General features: G+C 45.8%; 1 protein-coding gene across 1 annotated transcript in view; it reads right to left on the bottom strand.

Moving 5' to 3' along the window:
* Positions 1 to 15,345, bottom strand: part of LOC136598681 (zinc finger protein 547-like) — a gene marked incomplete at its 3' end in the record, with an annotated part of 70,593 nt that overhangs the window by 42,023 nt on the left and 13,225 nt on the right. Inside the window, exons 2-4 of the mRNA XM_066588760.1 lie at positions 13,060 to 13,163; positions 12,543 to 12,719; positions 12,337 to 12,460 (exon numbers count right to left, since the gene is read on the bottom strand). Of these exons, the coding sequence (XP_066444857.1) occupies positions 12,337 to 12,460; positions 12,543 to 12,719; positions 13,060 to 13,137 (379 nt within the window). The remainder of the gene's footprint in view (positions 1 to 12,336; positions 12,461 to 12,542; positions 12,720 to 13,059; positions 13,164 to 15,345) is intronic.

The following is a 15,345-nucleotide window of genomic DNA, read 5'->3' as shown; positions in this document are numbered from 1 at the left end:
GCGTCCCCGAGAAGATCACCAACACCGAAATCCACGACTATGTTTTACGTCTAATCCAGAAAATTCTTCCAAACATTCCTGAGCATGAGCTCAAGATAGATAGAGCTCACAGGCTGCCTTTACCTAAATTTTTGAAAGATACCAGTCCAAGAGACATTATAGTGTGTATTCACTATTATAGCACGAAAGAGGCTCTCATGAGTGCCGCGAGGAAGATGGGGGTCTTGCCGAGCCCCTATTCAGAGATCCGTTTATTTGTCGACCTTTCGCAGGCTACTATGGAGGCGAGGCGCAACTTTGCAGACATCACTCTGGCCCTGAGAGAGGCGAAGATCCCGTACAGGTGGGGTTTTCCCACGAAAATCCTTGCAACAAAGGAAAATTCTCTTCACATCTTTCACGACCCTACCTCGGCCAAAGCTATCTTGAAAACGTGGGGTATCAAGATAAAAGATTCTTCACCCATGCGTGCTGATAATCGTCCTGGAGAATCCCGGGTGAGAGACCCTTGACCGTCTTACTCCTTGCTGTCACACAGGACAGCTGTTTTCTTGCATTAAGTCCTACCGTATTAAGGACCTGCAGGTGTGAAGGTTGCACACTCGCACTTCCCTGCAAACTTTCATCCCCCTAAACGAGCCCGCAAGCAGTTGCTTGCCTATTTACGTCAGTATGTTTTGCTGTTTTTATCTCTCTTACGATGCGTTTTTGCATTTTAAATGCACTTCGTCAAATTGTGTGAATTATTGCATAACCAGAATATTCTTTTTCCGCTTTGTTTGTAGTTTTGTTTCAACAGGCATTACTCACTACTGGGGTTCCCCGTCTCCTAGCTCCGTTACGCCGTTCCAATGGAAATGGCGTTGAAGATACTATCGCTGAATGCCAACGGGGTGAACTCCCCACACAAGAGAAGCTCCGTATGGAAGGAGGCTCTCCGGTGCAGCGCAGATATTGTATGTATCCAGGAGACACATCTTCTTGACATAGACTGCCCCCGTATGTCACATAAGAGTTTCCCACATATTATCTATGCGTGTGCCCCCAAGAAGCAGGCGGGCGTTTTGGTTGCAGTCAGGGAGTCCATAACGTTCAATGTTGAAAAACAGATCAGCGACCCTAAAGGTCGATATATAGTTCTGGTGGGCTCTCTGAATGGAACGCAAATTACACTAGTCAACATTTATGCCCCGAATGTAAAACAGATACACTTTTTGAACAAGCGTATGAAAAAAGTTTCTAAGGTTTCATGTGGTCCGCTGATTTTCTGTGGGGACTTTAATCTAATACCTGAGGGTAACATCGATTCCACTCACCACACTACAAAGAGGGCAGCTTCTCTGGGCCATTGGCTTCGGAGGAATGCTCTCCTGGACACGTTCCGCTGCCCTAATGCAACGTCAAGGGAGTATACTTTTTACTCATCTCGTCATAAGTCGTTCTCCCGTATCGACCTATGCTTGGTCGACAAACAATTAATCTCCTCAGTGGCAAAAGCGGAAATCGGTACGGCCACATGGTCGGACCATGCTCCGACAGTGACAACACTTGCCCTGGGTAGGCCCCGTCAGGTGACTAGATTGTGGAAAAATAATACATACCTAATGCAACTCCCTGAATACAAGAAAGAAATTAAAAAGGACATGGAAGAATTTTTTAGGTTGAACGACTCTCCAGACATAGACCCCAATGTTCTATGGAATGCCCACAAGGCCTTTATGCGAGGGGTCCTTATAAAGTTGGGTGCTAGGTATAAGAGACAAAAGCTCAAAAAAACAGAATCCTTGATTTCAGATATCCAGCTTTTAGAGGACGAGCTGCAGGCGGTTCCGTCGCGGTCTTCCCATGATAAATTAATTAAAGCGCGTCTTGAATTACGCAATATTTTGCAAAGTGACTTCGATAAAGAGGTTACGGCACGGAGGGCTAATATTTATTCCTCGATAAATAAGCCAACCAAGTGGATGGCCACCCTAGTAAAAAAAAGAATAATAAGAGCGAGTATTCCTTTTGTGTGGAACTCAAAAAATAAAGAATTTAAAATAACTCACCCCCAAAAAATCGCAGAAAGATTCCGTAAATATTATAGTGACTTGTACAACTTGAAAGACGACCCCTCATTGAGCCATCCGAGAGGTGCCGCGATAGAAGACTTTCTAAATAAATTAAACCTACCAAAAATATCTCCCTCCCAAGCAGTAGACCTTGACAAAGAAATGTCAGCAGAGGAGGTCGCAGATACGATCTCAACTATGAAAAATCAAAAAGCTTTTCAGCCGAATATTATAAACTATTCCAGGGATTACTATCCCCATATTTAGTAAGAAATTTCAACAGAGCCATGCAAAGAGGCGCTTTTCCTGGAGAATCCTTGCAAGCAACTATAGTAGTTCTTCCAAAACAAGGTAAATCCCCTGACGATCCCTCAAATTTTCGGCCAATTTCATTACTAAACACTGACGTGAAGATTTATTCCAAAACCCTGGCAAGGCGACTCCTAAATATTCTCCCTGAGATTATCCACTCCGACCAGGTCGGCTTTGTGAAGGGGAGGCAGGCCTCAGATGGCACGCGAAGGATAATAAATCTCTTACACTCGGCGAGATCGACTCGTTCCCCCGTGGTGATGCTCGCGCTTGACGCCGAAAAGGCATTCGACCGGGTTCACTGGGAGTATGCCTTCAGGACCATGGAGAGGTTTGGCATGGGGGAGGGACTGGTACGGGCTGTTCGTGCCCTGTATTCGTCACCATCAGCCAGGACGTTAGTGGATGGAATTTTGTCAGAGCCTTTTAGGATAACAAACGGCACTAGACAGGGCTGCCCGTTATCCCCTATCCTGTATGTTCTCACGGTCGAACCACTAGCTGAATCTATCCGGGCGTCGCCCGGGGTAAGGGGGATCCCGCTGAATTTCCGCCAGCACAAAATTGGACTTTTCGCGGATGACGTGATTATTACTGTGACGCATCCGCTGAGCTCACTGAGAGCTGCCCAGAAGGTCTTGCGGGTTTTTAGCGGGGTCTCGCAATATAAACTAAATGTAAATAAATCTATGATATTGGGTGTGAATATACCAGGGGACTTGAGGGAAGCAATAGAGAGGGAATTCCCATTTGAGTGGAGAAAGAATGACATCCCGTACCTAGGAATCCACTTGTCCCCCAACATGAGCGTCCTGGAAAAAATTAACTATCCCGGGCTACTAGACTCTTTACAGAGAGAGATAGAACGTCTAAATAAACTCAACTTGACATGGTACGGCAGAGTTATGACGTATAAAATGAAACTTCTCCCTAAAGTTCTTTATTTATTCAGAGTCCTACCGATTGTCACTTCAAAAAATACGTTATCAAAAATCCAAAAACAAATGTCGGATTACATTTGGGGGGGAAAAAAGTCGCGTCTGTCACTGTCTATTTTAGCGATGCGACGGTCCAAAGGGGGGGCTGACATTCCGGATATAGCAAAATATTACAAGGCCTCTCTCCTGAATCAAACAAGGTGCTGGCTTCTACGGGAGGACAGAACAGGTTGGGTTGGTATGGAGAGCAATTTTATAAGACTTGACACATGCAGGCCACTCCTCTTTGCTGCATCTTTGGAAGCCATGGCGGGTCTGGCGGACCCAAAGACAGAAGTGAAAGTAGATACTAGAGGTCTTTCGCCAACCATGGTGGCCTCATTCGAGGCTTGGAAGGAGCTAACGAAGAGAGTGGCTTTATACGACACTCTGAGGACTCCTCAGATTCCTTTGGAGACCGTGTGTGTGTTTCTGCAGGATCTAGACTTGAGAAATTGGAAAATGAAAAACGAACTAAAAGTGTCCGATTTAATGGTGGGAAATGCGTTAAAGACCTTTAACGACTTCCGTACTTTGCATAACTTACAGCAGGAGGAAGCATATACATTCTCAAGGATTAGTCATTTTCTGTCGAAATCCCAACTTCACGAAATAAAAATACCACAGGACATTATAAAAAAGATCTCATCACAGCTTACCGTAGATAAATCCGAAACGAGAGCCTACTACGACATACTGACCGGTAATATTGTCCCGACCAAAAAAAATGCACATGTTAAATTGGGAAAAAGAGTTGAGTACATATATCCCGATTGAAGCTTGGTTGAAGGCCTTTAAGCTGGCTGGGAGGGCTACCAAAGGGATGGGTACATTAGAAGTGCAAATAAAAATTAATATGCGTTGGTATTACACCCCCGCACTCCTCTGTAGTAGATTTCAGAGAGGAGACGGTGTGTGCTGGAGGGAGTGTGGGGGAAGAGGCACTCTCTCTCATGTTTTTTGGTCTTGCCCTAAGCTGTACACCTACTGGAACGGAATTTTGAACCTGATGGACAAGACCCTGCAGATCCATTTGCAAAGAAATGCAAAGCAGATTCTGCTGTTGTTGGGTCTGGGGGATCTCCCTCCCCCAGCTAGGCTTCTGGCGGGACATGCCTTGATGACTGCTAAGTCCTTGATCGCGGGGAAGTGGAGAGAGCCCCTCCCCCCTACATTACAAGAGTTTAAAACCCGAATGGCGGAACAGAGGATATATGAGAGATGGTTGGCATTCAGAGAAGATAATATGTACAATCACGTGGAGAAGTGGAGCATGTGGAGGGACCCTGCATAATTTTGGTAGATAAGATCTGGTGATGCCTGATGTTGGTTTAATTCTGTTTATTGTTTTTATTAATCTAGTTATTTCTCTTTTGTTTTTGGCTATATGTTTTGTTATGGATCTACATGACTAATTTATGTGAATCAGTGGAAGCACATTATATTACAACAAAGTCAGAGTGCACAAAATATATGTACAAAGTAAGTTGGACAAGTTTGAGTGTTGTGGAGATCAACTCTAAGAAAAAATTTAGACTTCATAGAGATGGTGTGGTAAGGATAGGTCTAAAATATCCCTAATTATTATATGTGCTGATTGTGTACCACATGCAATATCTGCTGTATATCATTTTCTATGCTTCAATAAAAATTTAATGTTTAAAAAAAAAGAAAGCGCTATTTTACTTTGATGATTCTGAAGTGTGACATTTTGATTCCAGTGTGTCCTGATTGTACCGGAGGATTGCTCTAAATAACTGATTGACACTTCGATGAGTAAGATTTTATATCATGATGGACAATAATTTTTATATGAAGAAAGAAGCATCAATCGGATAATAATAAATCATGGCCAAGATTCTCTCGGGGGGCGGGCCTAATTGTGGATACAATTGGGGGAATGACTTTATATAGATGTAGATATATATGTATCAATGTAATACTTTTATATGAAATGATTACATACTTAGTCTTGAGGTGTGAACCCAGACCTTCTGGTAATAAAGCTTCGGGCCGGAGGAAGCCAGGGGTCTGTGGTAGAGCTACTATATATATATGTGTTTGAGACCTAGTCTTACTAAGATACTACGCTGATGTATTGATCTAAAGTGGGGAATGTTAAGAAAATTGTAGATCAATGTATCAGTTAATTGTTCTTTTATTGGATTGTAGACTAGAAAGATATAGCCTGCTGCTAGTATAAGTATTGAAGGGGTTAAACGAAAGCTTTTCTATACCATTACAGGGTAGACAGACAAGATAAGAGTCTCCAGACTGCCTCCCTTGCATTCCTTTGCACTGAACTCATAACGGTCTCATTGTATGTTATAGTAACACTTCAAAAGGTGTAACTTATGTTAATCATTTTAGTTTCAGCCTATTATGTATTATTATTAATCTTGGAGGTATGTACTTTTCCTGTGATGTCATTTATAGTTTAAAAACCAAATACACCTTAGAATAAATTAGAAATCATCTGATACCGCACAGGCTGGCGTGATTTGTATTTCTCCTGGGCCCAGACTTCTACACGAGATCTGGGATCATTTTCTCTTTGATAAACACATAAATTCTCCTTACAGGAACATTTCCATAAGAAAATGTAAAAGCCATAATAATAACCCTTCCCAAGCCAGGCAAAGAACCAAATGCTCCAAATAATTATCGCCCCATCTCTCTTTTAAATTCAGATGTGAAGTTCTATGCCAAGGTAATGGCAAACAAACTGTTTCCCTTCATGTCTAGCTTGGTCAAAAATGATCATGTGGCCTCTACTGTAGGCTGCCAGGCCCCAGATGGTACTAGATGCCTGATAGACTTGGTGGATGGGGCTTCAAAAAGCCAGACGCCCTCTCTGTTATTGTCCTTGGATGCAGAGAAGGTGGGTATTAGTGTATCTTGTCGCCACCGGAAGTGTGGGTGGTGACAAGGTACAGGGAATTTGACAGACCGGCCACCCCCCCCCCCCTTTCAGGTCCTGGAACTCACTGCAGACTTACAGCGGCGTAACAGGCCCTCCAGCAGCTTAGCTCTTGCCACAGAGCCACCTTCTTCTCTGTCAGCGGCATCCTCCCTGCACTGAGCTGTGGATCAGCGGCGGAACAGCTAATTTCCCGGCGGCCTCCCTGCACAGGGCAGTGGTGGAGGAATAGCAGCTTCTCCAGCGGCCTCCCTGCACTGGGGTGCAAAGCAGGACAATGAGGCATCAGCGGTAGAGAGCCTTCCCTGGAGGCCTCCCTGCAGTGGACAGCGCCGGCGGACTACGAGGGAGCAGGTGAGCAGCAGCAACAGCAAACCGCTCCTATTCCACAGAGTGAGGGAGGGGAACGGAGGCTGCAGGGGAGCGAAGAAACAAAAATCTAACTGCGGCTACAGTGCTGCGGAAGGAGGGGGATGGAGGCTGCAGGGGAGCAGGAACACAAGTAGCTAACTGCGGCCACAGTGCTGCAGAGGTAGGGGGACGCAGGATGCAGGGGAGTGGGGACACAGCAGGGGAGCAGGGACAAAGCAAAATTAGAGCGGTGACAGGGCTAGAGAAGGAGGGGGACGGAGGCTGCAGGGGAGTGGCAAAACAGCAAGATTACTCAAGGGACAGAAGGCTGCAGGGGAAAGTGCAGGCTGTTAGGACCTTCAATGCTTGAACCAATCGGGAGCTAGGGGTGTGACAGGGCCATTCCTCCTGTCAAACCACTAGCTTCCGGTGGCGTCAAGATACACTAATACAGAGAAGGTGTTTGACAAGGTTCATTGGGGATACAGGATTCAAGCATTGCAGACATTTTGGTTTGCGGGCCCCATCCTCTAGGCCACAGGTGTCAAACACAAGGCCTGCGGGCCGAATCCGGCCCGCCGCCTCATTTTCTGTGGCCCGCCGGCTGTGCAGTAAAGTTCTTTCACCTCCTTGCTGCTGTCAGTAGCCGATCTTCTCTCGGCTTGTTCTGTCTAGTGCAGACAGTAATAGAGGAGTGCCGATAGCAGACTGACAATAGCCGGGAATACAGTGCAGCAAAAAAAAAAAATCATTACTCACCTCCCCCGGCGTTCTGCGGCGCAGCTGCAGGCTGTCGCTCCCTCCTGGTCCCCGGCAGAGCATTGCTTTCTGGATGCAGGGCTTGAAATCCCCGCCTCCAGAAAGCTAATACACACGCCGTCAGCCAGTCACAGCCATTCAATGACATCATTGAATGGCTGTGATTGGCTAAAACACACGTGCGCCTTCAGCCAATCACACTATTCAATGACATCATTGAATGGCTGTGATTGGCTAAAACACACGTGCCTTCAGCCAATCACACTATTCAATGACATCATTGAATGGCTGTGATTGGCTAAAACACACGTGCGCCTTCAGCCAATCACAGCCATTCAATGATGTCATTGAATGGCTGTGATTGGCTGACGCTGTGTGAGTTAGCCAATCACAGTATTAGCTTTCTGGAGGCGGGGATTTCAAGCCCTGCGTCCAGAGAGCAATGCTCTGCCAGGGACCAGGAGGGAGCGACAGCCTGCCGCAGCGCCGCAGAACGCCGGGGGAGGTGAGTAATGAATTTTTTTTTTGACACTTTCTTTTTTTTGTATTACCGGCGTATAAGACGACCCCCGACTTCAGAGCAGATTTTTCGGGTTTCAAAAGTCGTCTTATACGCCGGTATATACGGTAATAGTGTGTGTGTGTATATATATATATATATATATATACACTATTATTTTTATATATAATAGTGTGCGCCACTGGCCGCTATGGGGGACCTTATTACCAATCGCGCCACTGTGGGGTTCACTTTTACTATACTGTGTTACAATTAACAATTAGAATCGGCCCTTTGAAGGCAACCATAAGGCTGATGTGGCCCTCTGTGAAAATGAGTTTGACACCCCTGCTCTAGGCCATCAAGGCCCTATATTCCTCCCCCTCAGCGATAGTTCTGATCAATGGGCTTCCATCCAAGCCTTTTAACATAACAAACGAGACATGACAAGGGTGCCCTCCGTCACCCCTGTTTTTTTCAATTGTCATGGAAACATTGGCAGAGGACATTAGAAATAATCCAAACATTGGAAGAATTACAGTGGCCCCCCCCCCGACACACAAAACAAACCTGTTCGCAGGCGACATTATCCTAATACTCACTAAACCGGAGTCATCATTAGCTTATGTCGTCAAAACATTGGAAAAATGTGGTTCACTATCCTACTATAAAGCCAAGTCTTCAACATCTCTGATGAGGGGATTAACACAACAAAGCACAACAATTGTCATCCAGTTTCCCATCCCAGTGGAGTCCCCACTCGATTCCCTATCTTGGCATTGTATTACTGCCTGACACCTCAAACCAACTTAAAGCCAACCTCCCCCACCCAATAAAATCAATACAAGAATAACTGGACAGACGAGCCTCCTTGGGGTTGGGATGGATGGGCAGGATTATACTATATTAGATGTTACACTCCCTACAATCCTCTATCATCTATGGACCCTCCCCATACCCATCCCGATCACAACCTGCGCTTCCCTCCACAAACACATGGACTTGTTTATCTTGTAAAAAGCAAAACTCCAAGTAGCCTTCTAAAGACTCTGGTTGCCACCCTCATCCACTTCCGACTCAACTACTGCAACTCGCTGCTCATCGGACTTCCCCACACCATACTCTACGCTCTCCAATCTAAATTAACCCCTTCCCGCAACAGGGTGTAAACTTACGTCCTGGGGATAGCGCGAGATGACATATGATCTCGCGCTATCCCACAGCAGGAGCCAGCTGTCAGTCACAGCCGGCGTCCCGCTGCAGCAGTGGGGGTGCATCAGAGATGCGCAGCCCCCCCATTGTTAACCCCCTTCCTGACACGATCTACGTAGATCACGGCATGGGAAAGGTTCACAGAGGGAGCGCGCTCCCTCTATGAAGTTGCCGGGCTCTTGCAATATAATCGCAGACAGCCCCGCCTGTTGCCATGGCAACAGAATGCCAGACACTGGCGTCCTGTGTTGCCAGTGCCTGAGATTGCTGTATAAGCGATAAGACATGGCAGGGCAGTAGCCCTGTAATGCCTTATCACAGCGATCATCAGGGCAGTGTTGTAAGTCCTTCAGAGGGACACAAATTGTGTTAAAAAAAAAAGATTAAAAAATGAATAAAAAATAAAAAAAATTTAAAAAACCCTTTTTTATGCTTTTTCTCATATTAGCATAAAAAAAGGTTAAAACAATTAAAACCCCACATAGTTGGTATTGTCACATCCATAACGACGCGTACAATAAGCTGCACATGCTTTTGACTGTGCACGGAAAAAAAGCGTAAAAAAACCCCGCTAAAAAACTGAGGCAAAAATGCTAATTTTTAGCATTTTGCCTCCCTAAAAACGCAATAAAAGTGATCAAAAGAGCCGTATGTACCCCAAAATGGTACCAGTAAAAACTACAGCTTGTCTCGGAAAATATAAGCCCTCATAGAGCTCCGTACATAAAAAAATAAAAAAGTTACAGGACTTTGAATGCTGCGATTTAGAAAAAAAAGACTTCCAAAATAGGGTTTATATTGCAGAAAAGTGGAAAAACCTAAAAAAAAAATTTAAGAATTTTGGTATCGTTGTAACCGTACCGGCCCGCAGAATAAACGTATTGTGTCATTTATGCTGCATGATTAACGCTGTAAAAAAATAAAAATAAAATCTATGGCAGAATTGATGCGTTTTCTCTCCCTGCTATCATAAAAAAAAACAATAAAAGTTTTACAATATAGTGTATGTACCCAAAAGTGGCACCGATAAAAACTACAGTTCACCACGCAAAAAACAAGCCCTTACACGGCCGCGTCGACGGAAAAGTAAAAAAGTTATGGCTTTTGATAAATGAAGAAGAAAATCCGGCAAAAATCGTTGCGTTCTTAAGCCCAAAATAGGCCGTGTCATTAAGGGGTTAAATGCGGCAGCTAGGCTCATTCTTCTATCCAGCCATTACTCAGACATCTCTGCATTATGCCAGTCACTGCACTGGCTGCCCATCCGCTGCAGAACTAAATTCAGACTCCTCACTCACAAAGCTCTCCATGGCGCCGCTCCACCGTATATAGCTTCCCTGCTGCCCATACACCACTCAGCCTGCACACTCCGATCCGCCAACACACTCAGGCTAAACACCCCACTAATACGAACCTCACATGCTCACCTACAGGACTACAGAGCAGCAACCATCCTCTGGAATGCTCTACCCCAAGGCATCTGGGCAATTCCCGATGCACAAAAGAACCGCACCTCTTCAGGGAGGCATACCAAATGTCCTGACCCAGTCCCCCTGCCCCTCCCTAACGCTCCCCACACCATCCAGCCTGCTTATTGCATATGACCTCTATCCCTGCACCTGCTTACCACCCCACTTGTTTCTTAATAACTGATTTCCACATATAATCCCCTACTGCCCGTGTTCCTCCATGCCTTACCTTCCCCCTTGTACCTCCTGTACCACCCCACCCCGTTTGTTTCAAACTTATTGTTGTATTGTCTGTGTTCTCCCATGATGGAAAGCGCTGCAGAATAAGTCGGAGCTATACAAATAAAAGATGATTATTATTATTACTACATGGGGCTCATCCCGACAGGCGTTCTGTTGTTCCCCTCCCATCGCCTTTATTATTGTAGTATTATAATAAAATATTAACCCCCTGTCCACCCTACAACACCAAAACCCTGACACTACTCTGGGGAAGTTAGGAAAACAATATTTTATACTAATGTCACTATTTCCTGTTGTCTGAGGCCGGGGGGCGTCCGATAGTCAGGTGTATCTTATAGTCCAAAAAATACTGCAAACACCAGAGGCGGAGCTAGGGTTTCCTGCACCAAGGACAAGAGCGTTGTATAGCCCCCCCACCATCTGAACATTCCCTCCACTGGCTGACCCCTCCCACCAGCGACTGATAACGGAAAGTCACTCACACTATAGCTTACATTTGTTAGTAAGTCACAGCAAATAATAATGCAGGTAAATCACTAAATGTAGCAGTAAAACATAATGTTATTAATATGCCCTATAGAGTAAAATACAAGCACTAAATGAGGGTAATAATACCAAAAACTACATAATTGTACTATCTGAGGACAACCCCTTCCCCGTTGAGTCCGGTCTCGGTTTACAGCTGCAGTCCCGCCCAGTTTGTGGGACGTCACAGGGACTGCAGCCAATAAGAGCTCAGAGATTCATCTTTATGTGAAACTGTACAAAGGCTTTCCTGACACCCAGATAGGTGATATCCACGACACCACTTTCATCCACTACTTCTGTGAAGGGGAATGCATTGTGGCTTGCAGTTTGCCCCCCGCCCCGACAATCACAAGAAGTCCAAACTAGCCGGGCTTCATGTAATTGTAGGGTCACAGCAAACTGCGATACAACCCTACTGACCGCCATTACATCCCAATGAGAAGAGTATTGTGGCCAGAGTCTCCATGTAGCCACAGCCGTACTGGTGACCCCTTCACCAATTTAGAGGGGTTCAACAAATTACCAATATGAAACTAAGAGAACAATAAAGGCAGACAATGATATTTTATTGGACACAACTTAGCAGCTCCTACTAGTGATTCCAGATCCCTCCTTCTCCAGTCCTGCAGAGGAGGAGCTGGGGAATATAGTTGGGGGAACGAGGACAGCATGGGCCAAGGCACCTCTCCAGCCCTGCACCGCCAGCGGCTACTGTAGCAGTAGGGCTGTTGGAGAAGATGATCCAGCAGCCGTCCGCCATGTAGTCACTGACTAGTGTCACCTTATGACCGGGATGCTTACATATCAGCGATTAGTAAATGTGTGCTGGTGATCTGTAGGCCTTCTGATTATACACTGACAATAATCAACAACTGTGTAGTAAATGGCTCTACTAATACAACTAGCACAGTGTCCTGCCTGGCTCACACCCCACTTCCTGCCTACAAGCACCAGGGGCACATGCCCCACATCACCCCTCCACAGCTATGATCCTGCTACATACATCCATTACCTGGTGATGGGAGCGACTGGCAGGTCTCCATCATGGCATCCTTGTACACATTCTTGTGTCCTTCTAAATACTCCCACTCCTCCATGGAGAAATAGACAGCAACATCCTGACACCTTATAGGAACCTGACAACACAATATACAGTCATCACCCAGAAGCCTCCAGTGCTGTTACTGTATAATGTCCCAGCATTCCCTGCAGCGTCACCTCTCCAGTCAGCAGCTCAATCATCTTGTTGGTGAGTTCTAGAATCTTCTGTATATTGATGTCCTCATGTATCAGGGGGTGAGGTGGAGGCCCCATGATTGGGCTCAGTCTTCCCCATCCATCACACACAGGGGCCTCACAGCCATCGCTAGAGGTCTTCTTCACTACTGTGTAATCCTGTATATGGGGAGACATTAATAAATATCACTACAGACATTTCCAGAATCTCTCCCCTCTCCAGTGACATCATCTGTTATTACCATAGATAAGAATGATGTAATGTGACATCATCAGAATCTTTCCCCCCTCCAGTGACATCATCTGTTATTACCATAGATAAGAATGATGTAATGTGACATCATCAGAATCTCTCACCTCCCCAGTGACATCATCTGTTATTACCATAGATAACAATGATGTAATGTGACATCATCAGAATCTCTCCCCCCTCCAGTGACATCATCTGTTATTACCATAGATAACAATGATGTAATGTGACATCATCAGAATCTCTCACCTCCCCAATCAGCTGGAAGAGTATCTCTAGGGTGAGGTTGAATACACTCTCCGCCATCTTGTTTCTGTCCTTCTCCATCTCTGATGAATCAGTCCTGTAGGGACCTGAATGGAAACAATATGAACCAATGTAAAAACCACAAAAACCAACATCTCCAACTTCAGCTGCTTTTTCCAGGGTTTTCTCTGAAGCGCTGCAGTGTTTTAGCGCACAATATAGATGTCTGCAATGTACATGCGTGTTGGGATGTATGTGTGACATCGGGCAGCAGAATCCTCCGGACAGCCTCCCGTTAACCCCTTCCTGCAGCCATTTCTCATCCCCACCGCCCAACGACAATTGCTATTATATCTGCTAATAAAGCTGGATGAGCGCCGCTATTGTGAGGGACAAGTAGGATTTTTAATAGCAGCATTTAATGTGGGAGAACCTTAGAAATACTTTATTAGGAATTCATTTAATAGGAAATTTTATAAAAACATTTGCTGGAATCCTTTAACCCCTTAGTGCTATAGGTAGTACATGTACGTCCTGCAGCGTCGGGGTATGTATGAACGCGCGGCGATCTCCCTCCATACAGCGCGAGCGCCGGCTGTTTACTGCGGCTGATACCAACTCCGATAAGCTGGCAATTCTGATAGCGCCATTTAAAATGGGATGAGATCGCAGGGAGCCGTGCAGGTGTCATGGCAGCCGGGGGCCCTCTGTAACGCCCCGGGGCTGTCCTGGCAGAATGCCTATCAAGCCATGCCCGTGGCTCCTCCAGAAAAGGAGTGAGAAGATGAGCCCATTCCCATCTAATTACTTCTCTGTACTAATTACTTACTGACTCCACGACCTAAACGTTTACCAGCGTCCGTATCGCGGCATCCAATAAGCCGCACAAACCTCAGTAAAGTTTACACCGCCCTATCCCGTCTGGGCCCAATCTGTAGCAGAAAGTAGGCCGACCGCTTCTATAGCGAAACCCGTTACACGCTGCCGTCACAGAGATAACAAATATCACTAGCGAGGAACGGCTAATACATTCCTGATGACAGATGGAAAACATCCTGAAGGACATACAAATGGCCACCAAAATAAACCTGCAGGGGGCGCCCTCCAGCCTCACGCCTGCCCTGCAAAGAATTGCATCTTCTACACCCAGGTACGCAGAGGGATCTGTTCCTTCAGCCAGTAGGACTTACTATTCTTATACAGAGGAGTCTAAATCCTGCTGGTCAGAGGGATCTGGTGCTTCAGCCACTAGGACTTACTATTCTTTTACAGAGGAGTCTACATCCTGCTGGTCAGAGGGATCTGGTCCTTGAGCCGCTAGCACGTTCTATTCTTATACAGAGGAGTCTACATCCTGGTGGTCAGAGGGATCTGGTCCTTCAGCTGCTAGGACTTACTATTCTTTTACAGAGGAGTCTACATCCTGCTGGTCAGAGGAATCTGGTCCTTCAGCCGCTAGCACGTTCTATTCTTATACAGAGGAGTCTACATCCTGGTGGTCAGAGGGATCTGGTCCTTCAGCCACTAGGACTTACTAGTCTTATACAGAGGAGTCTACATCCTGCTGGTCAGAGGAATCAGGTCCTTCAGCCGCTAGGACTTACTATTCCTATACAGAGGAGTCTACATCCTGGTGGTCAGAGGGATCTGGTCCTTCAGTCACTAGGACTTACTATTCTTATACAGAGGAAAAGGTACTGGACAGACCCTGTTGACCATAATGAGTTCTGGACGGCAGTTTCCTGGATAAGTAGCACAGTGTGGTGTAGAGACTTCAGGCTTTCAGACATTGTTGTGTCAGGCCTTGGGCCCATCTCAGCTTCCATGTTATGGTTGTCATTTATCAGGCCCTGGGAAAGCTGAGTGAATTCAGTGTTCTAATCTCCCCTTCCTCTCCTTTGTATCTGGCAAGCCTTCGATGTACAGGAGTCCCACCGGCTACTGACAAGGGGATGCTAAATAGGCCCCTGCTGGCATGGATTGGCACCTTGGATGGTTCAGGCAGACATCCTGGTGCCCAAGTTCACATCATAAGGAAATTATTTAATAAATGATATTTGGGCGAATGAAGGTCTTAGCCAGATATGAATTAGATTTTCAGAATCGGGCTGACCAGCCAAACAAAACTCATCTACAGGCATTGAGGTCCAAGGCTCAGAGCACCCAGAACTGCATATCTGGGGAAATATGGATGTCAACTCATCCGTGCGTGGGCTCAAACCATATGTAAAATCAGGACTAAGAATAAGCCAGGCCCAAACTCACAATCGGAGGATCTCCTGCTGAGAT

Source organism: Eleutherodactylus coqui, unplaced genomic scaffold (genome assembly GCF_035609145.1).
Source record: "Eleutherodactylus coqui strain aEleCoq1 unplaced genomic scaffold, aEleCoq1.hap1 HAP1_SCAFFOLD_225, whole genome shotgun sequence".
NCBI classification, from domain to species: domain Eukaryota; kingdom Metazoa; phylum Chordata; class Amphibia; order Anura; family Eleutherodactylidae; genus Eleutherodactylus; species Eleutherodactylus coqui.
This window is presented reverse-complemented; position numbering and strand designations above follow the sequence as displayed.